Source organism: Copadichromis virginalis, linkage group LG8 (assembly GCF_057382275.1).
Source record: "Copadichromis virginalis isolate Kocher_CV1m ecotype Utaka linkage group LG8, C_Virginalis_male_GT1.1, whole genome shotgun sequence".
NCBI classification, from domain to species: domain Eukaryota; kingdom Metazoa; phylum Chordata; class Actinopteri; order Cichliformes; family Cichlidae; genus Copadichromis; species Copadichromis virginalis.
In genome coordinates this window covers 20783886-20798505 of record NC_140625.1, presented here as the reverse complement: position 1 = coordinate 20798505, position 14620 = coordinate 20783886, and the positions used below count along the sequence as shown (strand labels likewise).

Here is a 14620-nt window from a genome sequence, read left to right as displayed (position 1 = left end):
TTAGAATGTCTTATCACTTCCCCTCAGTCAATCTTGAGTAGAGATTACAATTGTGAATGCAGTGGTAAACTGTGTTTACAGACAACACTCCTCAGAAGTGTGCTTTAGGAGATACTGTTGTTTCCACTCAGCTATGTTTGTCTCCTATGCACTGCTGTCTGAAGAGCTCACTGATAACAGCTATTCAACAATGTTTTTGTCTCTTTTCCTTGCTTCCAGAGATTTTTTGTAACTGTCCATTATTTTTAATGGCTTGTAACGTAAGTAATATATGCTGGTCTTCTTTGCAGTCTTATGGCTGCTATTTTCTCAGGCAGTCTTTGTGAGTGGTGAGACGTATTTACTTTTAAAAGACTCCAGAAGCAACAAATGGTTTGCTCCATCCCCAAACGCCTTTACTATGTTGTGAAGAAAAACACATGCATGTGATGCAAGACCGTGTTAAAGTTTTTTGAAATCTTTTTCTGACATCAAATTTCCAAAGCAATACAGTTTTTCTCAATGAATGTGTTGGCTTTGAACTATTTTCAAGCAAATATGGGGTTTCACTGAATTGCAAATGACTGTACTAGTTTGCTTCATGGAGTTGCCAAAATGGTTTGAAAAATGTCCAGTTAATTTTCTTAATTAGCACCCTGCATGGAGTGTTAACTAAAAAGAGAAAGTTATAGACGGGTTAATTGTTTTAAACTGCGTGTATTTATAGTTTAACAGGACTAAACGATCTAATCTGAGGATAGAGGCATTTAGAGAGCCTATGGTACAACTTCGTCCATTGGCCTGTCACTTTGTCCTCTGACCAGGGCGGGCGCACACACTCACCCGTACGCGCACACGGAGCACTACATAACTGCAGCAGCAGCAACAGCATCGGGGTCTGGTGGATGAACGAGGCGAGGCAGCAACACCCAGATGCGCACCTGTAGGTTAAAAAAGCAGCTTTCCGCTGAGAGCTCCCGCTGATTGATTTCTTTATTTTACTTTCCCCGTGCAGCCAAGTTCGTCTCAAGGTTGAGGACACAGTTCAGGATGGCCGCAGCTTCGACAAATTCGGGGCAGGGCTCCACTAAAATAACTCCTGAAGTGCTGCAGGAGATGCTCCAGTACTACAACCTGAGCCGTCGGGACTTTATCAACGCCTACAACATCCAGCCGCTCGTCTACATCCCCGAGTTACCGTACAGCGCCAAAACCACCTTCGTGATCATGTATGTGGTTATTTTCGTCTTGGCTCTCGCTGGAAATAGTTTGGTCATCTACATAATTGTGAAGAAACGGACGATACAGACGGCGACAGATATTTTTATTTGCTCTCTGGCGGTCAGCGACCTGCTCATCACTTTCTTCTGCATACCGTTTACTTTGCTGCAGAACATCTCCTCTGAATGGTTCGGCGGTGAGTTATGAACTTATATTAAGCCACCAACTTTTTAACAGTACGTCAGGCACGAGGATCGTTTTCTCGATAAGAATAAGATTTAAATATTAAATCGCGAGACTGCTGCTGTGAGGGGATACAATGTGCCATTAGGTTACACCTCGGATTATCCATGACTTTAACTAAGCGCACAAGCTGAATAATAATGACACATGCTGCACCTCAGAAAGATGTCCCTTTCTATAAGCCACAGTACAGCTTCAAAAATGCAATGAATGAAATCTAGTACAGCAGCACATTAAAAAAAGAAATGTGCACATTTCAGGCACCAGAGAGAGTCAGAACAGGGTGGGAAAAACATCCTCGGAGGAATGAACTTTTAAAGAGATTCTTGGAACCCCACCATGAGCTAATGCCTTTAAATGGCAGATAAAGACCTCCTGTCTCTTAAAGGCTAAAAAAAAAAAAAAACCCAGATGGTTATGAGTCAGAAACCTGAAGGGAGTCACAGCGGGAGGCAAGTGAAGCACCGCTGGCTCCAGACTGCCAGTTGATCATATTTAGTCCCCCAAACCATGCACTGAAGTATTTGTGGATAAGTGGCTGTCGATGTGAACATTTAAATAATTAAATTAACACACTTATAATGTTTTATTCTAAAATTACAGACTGTTTTCTTGTTATGTCCACTTCTGTTACAGCATAGATAATGAAAGCTCATGCTCATATCAACATTTATTTAATGCAATGGATACTGAATATAATGAATACTGGATAATGGATATAACTAGAACAATTTGTTGTTGTTGCTTTTTATTTTTAAAAGGGGTGATTCTATTTGCAGAGTCTTTAAAGTGCTGTCTCCTCACAGTGTGATAGGGTGTTATTTCAATGTCTTATAGTATCTTAAGGCTTGTACATAACTGTATTAACTCTCAGTGATATGAAGCATTAAATCTACAACCTCTAAAAACACTATATGAATCATTACCTCTTGGGCTTGATGTTAAAAATCAGCATGTGGTTACTAAGTGGGAGCTGATATATTAAACAGTTTTTAACACTGACCTGCAGAAATATTGTTAAAAGCTGACAAACAACCTATCATAGCAAGAACATAGCCAGGTCTGAGCTTGTCATTTTAATAAATAGTCATCATAATTTGTAAAATGTTTCTTCTGCATGCTGCATTATATTCATTATTATATTTTTATTTTTTTTACTTGCAGGGGTTCTGGTTTGCAAGACTGTTCCATTCATACAGACTACAGCCATAGTGACAGGCATCCTAACAATGACCTGCATTGCTATTGAGAGATACCAGGGTATTGTATTCCCACTGAAAATGAGGAGGCAGTATTCGTCCAGAAGAGCATACAAGATGCTAGGTATTGATTGTTTACCAGAGTGGCATGTTGTACTTATGCATCCTCTGTTATGTGAGAAATATCGCAGCAATGCTGATTCACAGATAGAAATACATGGGGTTTTACATGTGCGTGTTGCCTACACTGCAAAGCTCAGAATTCTGCATGCCAAATTGACAAGACACTTATCAGAGATTCAAATAAAGCAAGTGTTACTCTCGAGCAAACATGCGTGTGAAATCTTTTTAGTTACACTCTTCTCAGATTCAGCCAGATGCTGAAAAATTGATCAAACAGCACTTTGTAGCGCAAATGGATAATGATCCAAAGTACACTGCAAAAGCAACCCAGGAGCTTATGAAGGCAGAAAATGGGATATTCTTCAATTGGCAGGGGGCTCACCTTATCTCAACTCAACAGGACATTGTGTTTAGTTACTTTAGACAAAACTAAAGGCAGAAAGAAGCACAAACAGGCAGCAACTGAAGATGGCTGCAGCAAAGTCCCAGCAGAGCATCTTAAGGAAGGAAATGCAGGATTTGGTGATGTCCATGGGTTCTAGATCTCTGGCAGTCATTGACTGTAAAGAGTTTTCATCCAAGTATTAAAAAAATAATCCTTAGGCTATATATCTAAAAATGGGTACCCTGTGGGACAGGGTATAAAAATATCGGTAATTCAGCAACAGTTAATACAAATCCTTCCTTAAACCTATTGAGTTAAACCTGAAAGTATGTACACCAATCACATCCTGACTGTTTAATTTAAATAGTTTCTAGGGGAAATAAATTCCCACAAGTATTCAGTGGTGAAGGTTAAGTATTGCCTGCCATTATTTTGTTCTTAAGTGGTTATTCTAAATTGGTCACAGGTCTGTAAGTGGGGTTAAGTAACAACCCACCCACCCCCCACCCCACCCCACCCACCCACCCTCTTTAAGAAATACTCCTTTTAAATTTAAACCATGTCTAAAAAAGTCAATACATTATGCCATACAATGTCTGGTGTTATGGGTTGGGCTTTGCATTATTGGAATAAAGAAGAAAGAAAAATGCAGGTATCTCACAGAGATTGCACACGATTGACAGATTATGAATTACGTAAGAGAGGTATTTAATTATAGGGCTACTGCGACTGCTGTTTGTCACTAAAAAGTTGCTCTCCTTGAAATGCCTTAGCAGACAGTATTAAAGTTATAGGTTTTCTATTTGATGGTATTAAATACTTGTTTGTTTCTTGCAGGACTTGTATGGATTGCCTCAGTGATAGTGGGCTCACCAATGCTGTTTGTGCAACAGTTAAAGGTAAGTGCCCTTCAAAAAACACATAAGATTGCCTTTTTTAGCTTGAAGAAGGTTCACATTCCTGGTAATCCCTCTGAACACAACAGATGAAAAGACATGTTGGCTTTATCTTAACTTTCCACCTGAATCAGGCTCTAAATTCACTCACAGCAGAGCCACAAATGTTGTGAATAGATGCTTTTTAATTGAGATTTAATTAAAATTTTAAACTACCCTAATTTTAATCTTGTGTTTGGGGTTTGGTTTTATTAAAGCTGTAAAAGTAATAATTTTTAGTTGGTGGGATGGCATAACATGATTATACCATATGCTATGTCCTCTCAGGGAAGCCTACTACTATCAGATGGCCTCCTTGGCACACCAAACCTGTCAGAAAAAAAATGCATCAGTGTGAATCAAATGTAGTAAAGCATTGGATAAAAACCACCCTGTCAGTCAGACCTACTTCAGCTGTCTTGACCGTTCTTCCATGACTAAAAGCTTTTCTTTTTCCATATCTCAGGTGAAGTACGACTTCTTGTACGATCACTACCATGTGTGTTGTCAGGAGAGCTGGAGCTCGGTGACTCACAGGCAGGCGTACACCACCTTCATCATGGTGGCCCTTTTCCTGCTCCCTTTGGCAGCCATGCTATTCCTCTACACATGCATTGGCATAGAGTTGTGGATCCGCAAGAGGGTGGGTGATGCCTCAGTCCTCAGCACCATGAACCACAGGGAGATCAGTAAGATATCAAGGTGGGTTAGACAAGTCTGATGGAGATATTTAACCGCCATATTTATTTGTAGATGACATTTCGTTTCAGTTTGGCCTTGTTTGCATTCCAATTAACAGAACTGAACTGTCAATAGTTGAGGGTGGAAGGTCAAGAATGGGGGCACTGTTGTTGCATTATTGCCCTTGCTGCATGGTCTAGTCATCTTTACAAAAAGAAATGAACCTGCTCTTCAAAAAAAAATAATAATAATTTAAACTATAAACTTTTATTTTATTTTTTATTTTTTTGGTTAATTCAACAGTTAAGCAAAGAAAGAAGAAGAAAAAGAACACCTGTATTTAAAAAATAAGGAGATTAGGTGACATCTACTTGCATGCCATGTTAGTTGTTCATTTTACGCTATTAATATCAGTGCAAGACTGACAGCAATCCAAAGAAATTACAGTTAGATTCAAGGGAAGGACAGAACATTATCTTTACTGACTGAAACTAACATTAACAGGTGGTTTGCAAGAAGATGCAACACCTGCTCTCCGCTGTACTCCACTCTACTCTCCTGGACATAAACTATTAGTCATTTGAGCAATGTTGTTGCTCTTGTGGAGAGAACATGTGAAAGGCAGAGACTGAAATGGGTATATGTTTATACATTTAGGGCCAGGAGAATCGTTAGGGCACTGCACTTAAGATACTTTTGCCACCAGGTAGCATAGTTTGGACCTGCAATATGTGATACTGGCTGAGTTCATTAAAGATTTATTGTATTGTGAAAAAGAAAGCTTTTATAGGACTCTAAGTAAAACTTTAAAGCTTCCATCAGAATTAAGAGATCAAGCAGCAGCCAAGTACTGCTAATCAAATACACTTGATTAACTGACTATCAGCTATGTTCGAGCACCTTATAAAAGTTGAGGTTTTGGCAGTTTGGTGTTCTAAAGTATTTAGGTGTGTCAACACAGTGCCGATTTCTTTACAGCAAATGAAACCCGAGGTCAGACTGTGCAATGCTCAGGGAAACTAGAAAAGATCAAGGAGCTACATCTCAGTTAGCATGTTAAATGTTAATGTTCATGACAGTAGAATTAGAAAGAGATTGGATAAATATGGCTTGGTAGAAGCGTTGCCAGGAGAAAAACTCATCTTTCTAAAAATAAGTTAGGTTAGTGTTTCCAAGATTTCATCTAAAGAAAGCACAAATTTCTAAATAATGTCCTTTGCACAGAGGAGAAAGCACAGATGTTTGGCTGTAATGCACAACACCACATTTGGCAAAAAGCAAACAGAGCGTATCAGAACAAACACATCATACCAACTTTCAAAAACAGTGATGGAGGGTTGATTTGGACTTTTTTTTACAGCTACAGGATCAGAAAACCTTACAGACATCAAGTCAACCATGAAATCCTCTGTATACCAAAGTATTCTGGAGTCAAATTTGAGGCCATTTATCCGACAGCTAAAGCTTGGCCAAAACTGGGTCATACAACAGTACGATGATCCCGAGCACAGAAGCAAATCTCCAACAGTTTTGCTGAGAATAGAAATTACTCAAGGTGTCACAAATGCACAAAGTTCAGACCTCTACCTTACTGGAATGCTGTGGTGGGACCTTAAGGGAGCTGTGCAGGAACAAATATCCAAAATCCTCAATGAACTCAAACAACGTTGTAAAGAAGAATAGGCTAGAATTTCTCCACAAAGATGTGAGAGTTCAGAAAACAGCTTCTTCGAGGTACTGCTGCTAAAGGTGATTACGTCTTTTGAAGAAATTCACACAAATACAGACTCACTTCCACAGTGACTCACTGTTGCATCTCTCTGGTACATTCCAATGCAAGAAGAGTGCCATGATTAATGTTCCTGGTCACACCTGCTTTTTCCCTGCAATAAGACGTGTTACATTTGTGTAGTTTACATTTTTTTATATAACGATTTTGATTTTTTGATTTTTTTTTTAACCTTCTACAGGAAAAAGAAAAGGGCTGTGAAAATGATGATCACCATTGTTCTGCTATTCACAATTTGCTGGGCACCCTTCCACACAGTCCACATGCTGTTTGAATACTGTAAGCATTGCCTGGTGCATTAAGGGGTCTGTGGTTTCAGGAGTAAATAAAAAAAGATCTTGCTTAAGTGCACATTTCCATTTATTAAAAGCCTCAATCCTCTTTATGTGTAATTATCCTGTCCTCCAGATGACCTGGAGAACAAATACGACGGAGTCACACTCAACATGATCATCGCCACTGTTCAGGCCATCGGGTTCTTCAACAGCTTCAACAATCCCATCGTCTACGCCTTCATGAACGAGAACTTCAAGAAGAGTTGCTTTTCCACCCTCTCCCACTGCGTTCGAAAGCCTACCCAGCAGAGTGGTGCTGTGGCGGCGCCTAGACTGAGTGTGCAGTTCATCAAACCCCAAAGCAGAGAAGCCTTCCTGGAGCCAGACGAAGGCAATAGCCTGGAGCCGCACTCAGCAGAGAAGGGCCCTTCGACGTCATCACACGGAGAGAGGTCCCTGGAAATAATGGGAGAGAAAATCTCCACCATTCAAACGGAGCTCCCTGCAAACAGCTCCTCTCAAGTAAAATGAGAAGGAACTGTCCCGGATCTGAGGTGTTTTAACTGCTTACCTTGGATTGCCACGCTTGCTGTCAATTATTTTCACTTGGGGCCAGCAGCTGCAAGGCCATCAAATGTGATTTCAGGTTTCACTGATGTGGCTGAAAGATGCAAAAGTCCAACAGCTTGATAATTTATCTCTGCAGAGCAAGGAGTTAGGGAATGTATTCCCATGCTGGTCAGGAGCGCAGAAGAAAGATTGTTAATGAATATCACAAAGAGACACTTTAACTATAAACTGAGTATAGGGTGATCAGACCCTACTGAGAAATCATTTCCGCTTTTCTCTAAAATCTGGAGGACATTCAGCAGTTCTTCGTGAAAGCATAATGATGCACGAGTGTTCAATGTCACCCCAAATGATCTGAAATTGTATTACGGCACAGCAGGAACTGTTTGGAAATGAAAATGTAGAGGACGTTGCAGAGCTATGCTTTTAGAAGAGATGCCTAATCTTTCACCGACAGCTAAATTCGCATTAAGTTTGCATTTGCATTCAAGTCAGCAAAAACACCTCGTTTCAGGTTAATTCAGTTGAAAACCTTTAAGATCAGAGATTAACCTCTTTCCATGAGTCACCATCCTTTAGATACAAATTTTTATTATATCACAGAATGTGTGTAAGCCTATTTTGGACTATTTAATCATAAGCTGAGCAGGTGAAATCATAAGAAAGTAAATATAGCCACTGTACAGTTTAATAAGATTAAATCTCACAATACATGAAGGGATGAATACTAATTTTCAAACCTCTTCGCACTGTCGGCTGTCTTAATACACTGCTTTGCAAGGTTGCTGCTGCATACAAAAATAATCTTCGTCTGAGCTCACAACAACGGGTGCGTCAATCAGAACACACAAACATGGCAAACCCAACACATGCACAACACATTATGTCAGCATTTGAAGTTGTACATCCTTATGTCTTAATAACTGGAAGAAATCTGCACAACGTGTTAAATCAGAATCAGAATCAGAATACTTTATTGATCCCTGGGGGAAATTATTTTTTGTTACAGTGCTCCATTTTAAACCAACATTAAGACAAGACAGACAATACGCTAACTAAGAATAGTACAATATATACATATATATACATACATACATACATAAGTCACTTATAAATAAATATTTGGAAAAGAAACATGTGTAGTTGTAGCAGCAAACAGTGTGTTAAGTGGATGCGTTGTACAGGGAGATGGCCACAGGCAGGAATGATTTCCTGTGTCGTTCAGTGGTGTTTTTCGGTAATCTCAGTCTCTCACTGAACGAGCTCCTGTGACTGACCAACATGTCATGGAGTGGGTGGGAGGTGTTATCCAACATTGTCTTTATCTTGGACAGCATCCGCCTCTCCGACACCACCTTGAGGGAGTCCAGCTCCATCCCCACAACATTGCTGGCCCTCAACAGATCTGCCCCTCTTTGTAGAAACCAGAATCATACAGGAACTAAGTCACAGAAACACAGCAGGAAAGGGTTCAATGGGCTTTGCTTTGATGCTTTTACAGAATGAATCACAGTTTACACAACTGTTCTAACTGTGGAACAGTCAGACTGGGCTGTATCCCTAGTTCAGTCTCTCACTGGCCATTGTTTACACCATGATCCATTATAATTGCCCTAATCTAAAAGGTTCTCTCTTCTGTTGTCCACCACGTCTCCCTCTGTGAGCCATTTTAAATCTTCTATCTTATCCAGCCACTACTAAACAGAATTCTGCTTTCAGGAATATAGATGAAAATATGAACAATAGCACTTGAATAAGCTTGCAAAGCGTATTTTAACAAAACATACAGTCATATTTAATTTCCTAAATGGCTGTCCATCTGACAACATCAATGAAAATTGGAATGGAAGTGGGTGGTCATAAATTTAAGGCTTTCTTAATGACTCAAAGTGCTTTGGACTACAAGCCAAATCGACTCCATTTATAAGTGATGCAGACAGAGTAAAACATTTAGAGGGTAAAACATACTCCACATTTATTCACAATGTAATGTGTGAAGGCTGTAGTCGCTGATGTTTTTTGTGCAAAAAGCAATGCAAACGCGAACACAAAGAAAGTGATCAGTGGTTGTTCTGTTGACCGTCTGAAGAGTTTTAGAAATGCATACTGAATGCTGAACAATGAATGTAAACAAAATGAGGTGTTATCATGACAGAAAGTCTGTCTGCCTTTTATTTTATCACCGACTGTGGAAGAATGAGATGTTCAAAAGAGTGAAACAGCCTAAACCTGCTGGATATACTCGAGCGAGTAAGCGAGGTACAAGTTGTGACTGTGGACTTCTTATAAAAACACAAACAGAAGAGTTTGTAAAGTCGGTCTGTGTAATATTTTTGCGACTCTGATGTCTTTAGTGTTAAAGTTTAAGTACCTGTTCATTTTGGTGTTAAACTTTCTGTCTTGGAGCTCATCAATTGTGCTTAAGGGAAAATACATATATATACATACATATATATATATATATATATATACATACATATATATATATATATATATATATATATATACATATATATACATATATATATATATATATATATATACATATATATATATATATACATATATATATATATATATATACATATACATATATATATATATATATACATATATATATATATATACATATATATATATATACATATATATATATATATATATATATATATATATATATTTCTAGGTTATCTATATTTGGCCTAGATTTGCTTTGCACGTTTTTAAGTATTTCATTCCAAAGCCTTAAATAATCCCTGTCAGCGCGGAAGATAATGGTATTGTATATAGACAGGGTCTGCAACGAGACCAGGCTTAGTCTTTAGTGCAGCCCCGGGTAGGGGAGGAGCTTAGCTTCTCTTAAACCATGGCTGTTACCGGTACTTACCGGTGTACTGTTGTGAAACTGTGGAAGTTTTAAAAATATTATCAATATGCTACTTTTAGCATGCATTTTGAGTTTTCATGAATCATGCTAAAATTTGCAATAGAGTGCACTACTGTAAATAAGCAGCATCTCTCCGCCTCAGTGGTACTGAACAATCAGACAGCCTTCTTATCTCATTGCTGACAACATGTTGGATATAAAACTGCCCGTTTCTACTATCTAACACACACAACCTTTGCATGACAGGATGCGCACAATCCACGATCCTAAACACAAGTTTCATGCTACATATGAGCGTGCTCACCAGAATCAAATCAGGGTTTCAGAAAAGTTTTAATAGGAGCTCAAATTGTGTTTATTCCTTGCAGCCACTTGCAAACGTGTCAGCTGTAGTTAAATCTGTGAAACTGGAGACGCTTATTAAACTCTGAGGAAAGACTCCTACAGCAGCATACAGCAACACATGATTTCAGCTCCTTTTAATCTTTTATCAAACTCAGATTACATGAATTATTGGTGAATCCCATTGATAGCCGCCTAAAGGTGCATAGCATGTGCCTTTTGTGTTCTCTGAGCATGAAGTTCAGGCTTTGCATCAGTTTTAGTATTTTTCTGATTTTTGACTGATTGTGATTGCCCGGATTATCAAATGTAATTGGATGATGCTTCGTGTGTGCTTAAAGCTATGTTTAGTTTAAACAGCTGGGCCCTAATGATGCTTTAATTTTGATGTGTTCTGCAGCCTTTTTGAATCATTTCAGCTGTTGAAACAGCACTGTCTTTGTGTCATGGGACCTCTTGATTTACAAATTTACACAGCACTGAGCAATGCTCTGATTAATAAAAGAGTAAATCAGGAGAAAGCCCCTGCTGTTTTTCTTTGGAGATCAGAAATATGCTGTTCATTTTCAGTAGTATTTCCACTTTATATCTTATTATCCTGTAGTTTATGGCTTTGAAGTAAAAGGCTATAAATGTCTGTCAAATCTTAGCTCTTGGAGAGAAAGCTCACATAAGCAGTAGTATTTTATGCTCTTGATGTAGTAAAATATTCCTCTCTATGGTTACTAAAGCGCTCTGTGGTAAGTAGTCTGTGCTGGTAACAATAGCTTGACTTTACTTTTTACAACTGTGCAGGATTTAAAGATTTCATTGACAATCAACCCATCGTTCATTTAAAAGACCGTGACTGGACTGAAGGATGTTACCAGACGAAGCTTAAAGGAGTGAACGGGAATTCACTGCGACATGTTATCACTTAAGCATGAGCAGGCTATATTTGTGTACGAGAAGACCGGATCGATTACTGCTTATTTCATGAATTATTTCTTGTGCATTAAAGAGCTCTTTCTGTAAATTCCAGGTCTCTGGATATTTTTTTAGAGTCAGAATTCCTTTTGACAGCAAAACTCACTTTTGATACAGTACTGCAAAAAAGTCTTGTGCCACTTCATCTTTTCCAGTTTTTGCTTCCAAAGAGTCTGAGCAATTTCAAATGTTAAAATTTAAAGTGGTCTTGAGCAATCCGGTCTTTAAGTCTGACGTCACTAGCCGTGTCTGGGCCTAAACTCCGCTGCAGGTCCATATATCAAACAATCACTGTGGCATTACTGAGAGTTGAAAAACTGTCTAAAGTCTTTCATCTTTAATAAAATGATCAGCGTTCTGCTCTACCAGGTGTAACAATTGAGTTTAACATCCAGCCATCCGTGAAAACGGAATTTATGACATTTAACGGAGTTAGAAGTTAGCAGGAAGTTAGCTCTCTAGCTTCCATCTAAATACAATATAGCATGTCCTGACTGTGGGGTTTTGGAAACAAATTAAAACGTACAGCTCTGCTATCACTTCCAACATAAATGAAGACAGAAAACTAAACAGCAGTGACGTTTGTAGGGTTACTGAAGTTTGGCTAGCTGGTATATAATGATGTGCTACGTGACCGCTAGTGACACAGCTATGTTAGCTATAAACAAGCTAACTTTTTTTCCACTCGATAAAAGTTAACGTGAGGGTTCTCGGTAGTCAGGAACAAATGTAATCGCATGGCAGGAGGCTGTAAACGGACCAGACTTCAGTCAGGAGAACAACTGAGATAATCCATCCACAATACGAGGTTAGTCATTCATATACTGCTGCATGGGCTGGGCTGTAGTTACATCGTAAGGTTTTAAAAACTGAGCTTAAATAAATGATTAGTGGTAATAAAAGCCGAGGGAGGTCAACAGTGATCACTGACTGTTTTAGGAGCTTTTTGAGATTAAATAGAAGAAAATACAAAACATTAAACATGTTAACAACACAAAAGCCATATTAAACGCAGACTACTTTAGGCCCGGAAGTAGGATTCGTCACGTCATCACTTAAAGACCGGATAGTTCGAAAGGTTTTTTAAACGTTTTAGGACACTGGCTCCCTTTTGACTCTTTTATAGTCCAGTCCATGAAGCTGAACATTTCTGGAGGAATGCTTATTGTTTGTTGAACCAGTTAACACTTACCTATGAATCATTCAAGCATACATAAGGCTCTATAGTCAAGGCTTGAACCATGGTTATAATTAAACACAGCAGACAACTTAGCAAAAAAAAAACATTTTAAATTGCATCTTTAGGCACTTGAAAAGCTTATACATAGATTTAGAAGCAAAATAAGTAATTTTCATAGCAGTGTATTAAGTTTTATGCTTAAGTCCCACCCTTTTCAGTGCTAAATTTAGACAGTTTGAATAATACTGGAGAGAACAGGCTGGGTATCAAAGTGTAACTACTTTGTTTTCACCTGTTGCTTGAAGAAAGGAAACACCTTCTACTTGTGATCTCAAAAGAAAGAAAAGCAATGTTAAAAAATGTGTTGTGTTACTGTGAATATCTAAGCAAAAGAATATGAACAGTGAGACAGTTTAAACCTTATTGTGATGTTTCAGTTTTTTCCTCCCCTTCTACTCAAAAGAACAGAATTTCTCTTCCAGAGTAGTTATGTGCTTAAGGACACACGCACAGGGGCAAACATTTCTGAAAGAGGTTATTAATGGGACTCATCAGAATTCAGCTCAACCTGATATCTTGCTGTAGCACCTGTAATGCTAAGCAAACTAACAGATGCCTTGCAGCAATATGAAATACGCAAGTGCTTAGTTATATTTGAAGAGTCAAAAAGAATATGCCACCTAAAATCAGTCTTTTAAATATCAAATATTTACCCCATATAGACAATAAATTCTGTTATTATTAGTTCTCAATTATTCTATTCATGGAAGCCATTAAGGATTCCAGTGTTAACCCAAAGTCACAGCAGGGGAGGGGAGAGGGCGTAATTGGTCATCGGAGATAAAACGATAAGATTTCGCCTGCAAGCTCCAGGGGTCTTCTGAAGTTCACAGATGAGTTTCCAATGAATCAGAGAACGTGACTGGCATACACTGTTATGGGCAAGAAAAAGGTTAAACACAAACCTTTGGTTGTTGCATTCAGATTAAAAGAACTTTCACTGGCGAAGGCTGCCACAACCAATGACAAGTTAAAAGGATAAAACAAGCCAGCTGGGCCCCAAAAAGCATTTTGACCATATTACTGTATTTTCCATTATAGCACTCCAAAAGCCTTTTATTTCCTGATAGCACAGAGACAGGAATGATTCTTTTAACTACTGAGCACACAAGTACTTACCGGTGTACTGGACTGAACTTTGATCTGATCATCTCTATATTTGATGTCAAACCTCTTTCTACCAACAACATGAGTAAAATTCAAGGCTTTTCCTTGAAAAACAAATTTAACTACATGGGGAAAAGCACAAAGATAACTCATTAGCCATTACACATTAGTTTCAGCGAATGCAACTGCACTCAAATTCTTAATTTAGAAATATAAGGAGGCCATTTAAAAGCGCTTTTTAACCATGAGCTTTTAGGCTATACAGTCATATGAGTGCTTATTTGCAGCTACTTCAAGTAACAGACATTCAAATGAAAGAAACTGGGGATCAGCCAAGCTACAGCTGCCATCAGAGCAGCTTGAGTGAATTAATCAGTTAAAGGTAAACTAATAAGAAGGTGCCAATTTAGCTCACTTGTTCAGCAGGTGACCGTATGCGTTAGGTTATCTGGTGAGTCTCAGTGGGCTATAGCTTTAAGTGTGAATGGTGCAAAGTGGAACTTCTTTTTACCTCTCCTCATATATAATCCTTCCACTGGATGGCTGGACTCTGCACTAGACACAATGAAAAAAAAAACACTAATAAGGACTCTAAAAAGACACAGTTGTAAATTGAGGCTACTCAAATAAAATAAAAAAATAGCACACTAAATTGGATGGTATGACCCTAAAACACTG

The 14620-nt window shown here is 38.5% G+C and overlaps 1 protein-coding gene across 1 annotated transcript; it reads left to right on the top strand.

Moving 5' to 3' along the window:
* Nucleotides 1-864: 864 nt before the first annotated feature.
* On the top strand, nt 865-9837 carry qrfprb (pyroglutamylated RFamide peptide receptor b). Its single transcript, XM_085466460.1, has 6 exons — nt 865-1396; nt 2608-2766; nt 3988-4049; nt 4552-4787; nt 6737-6834; nt 6964-9837. Exons 1-6 carry the CDS (start codon nt 1030-1032, stop codon nt 7359-7361), a joined length of 1320 nt encoding a protein of 439 aa, XP_085322586.1. The 5' UTR covers nt 865-1029; the 3' UTR covers nt 7362-9837.
* Nucleotides 9838-14620: the final 4783 nt, after the last annotated feature.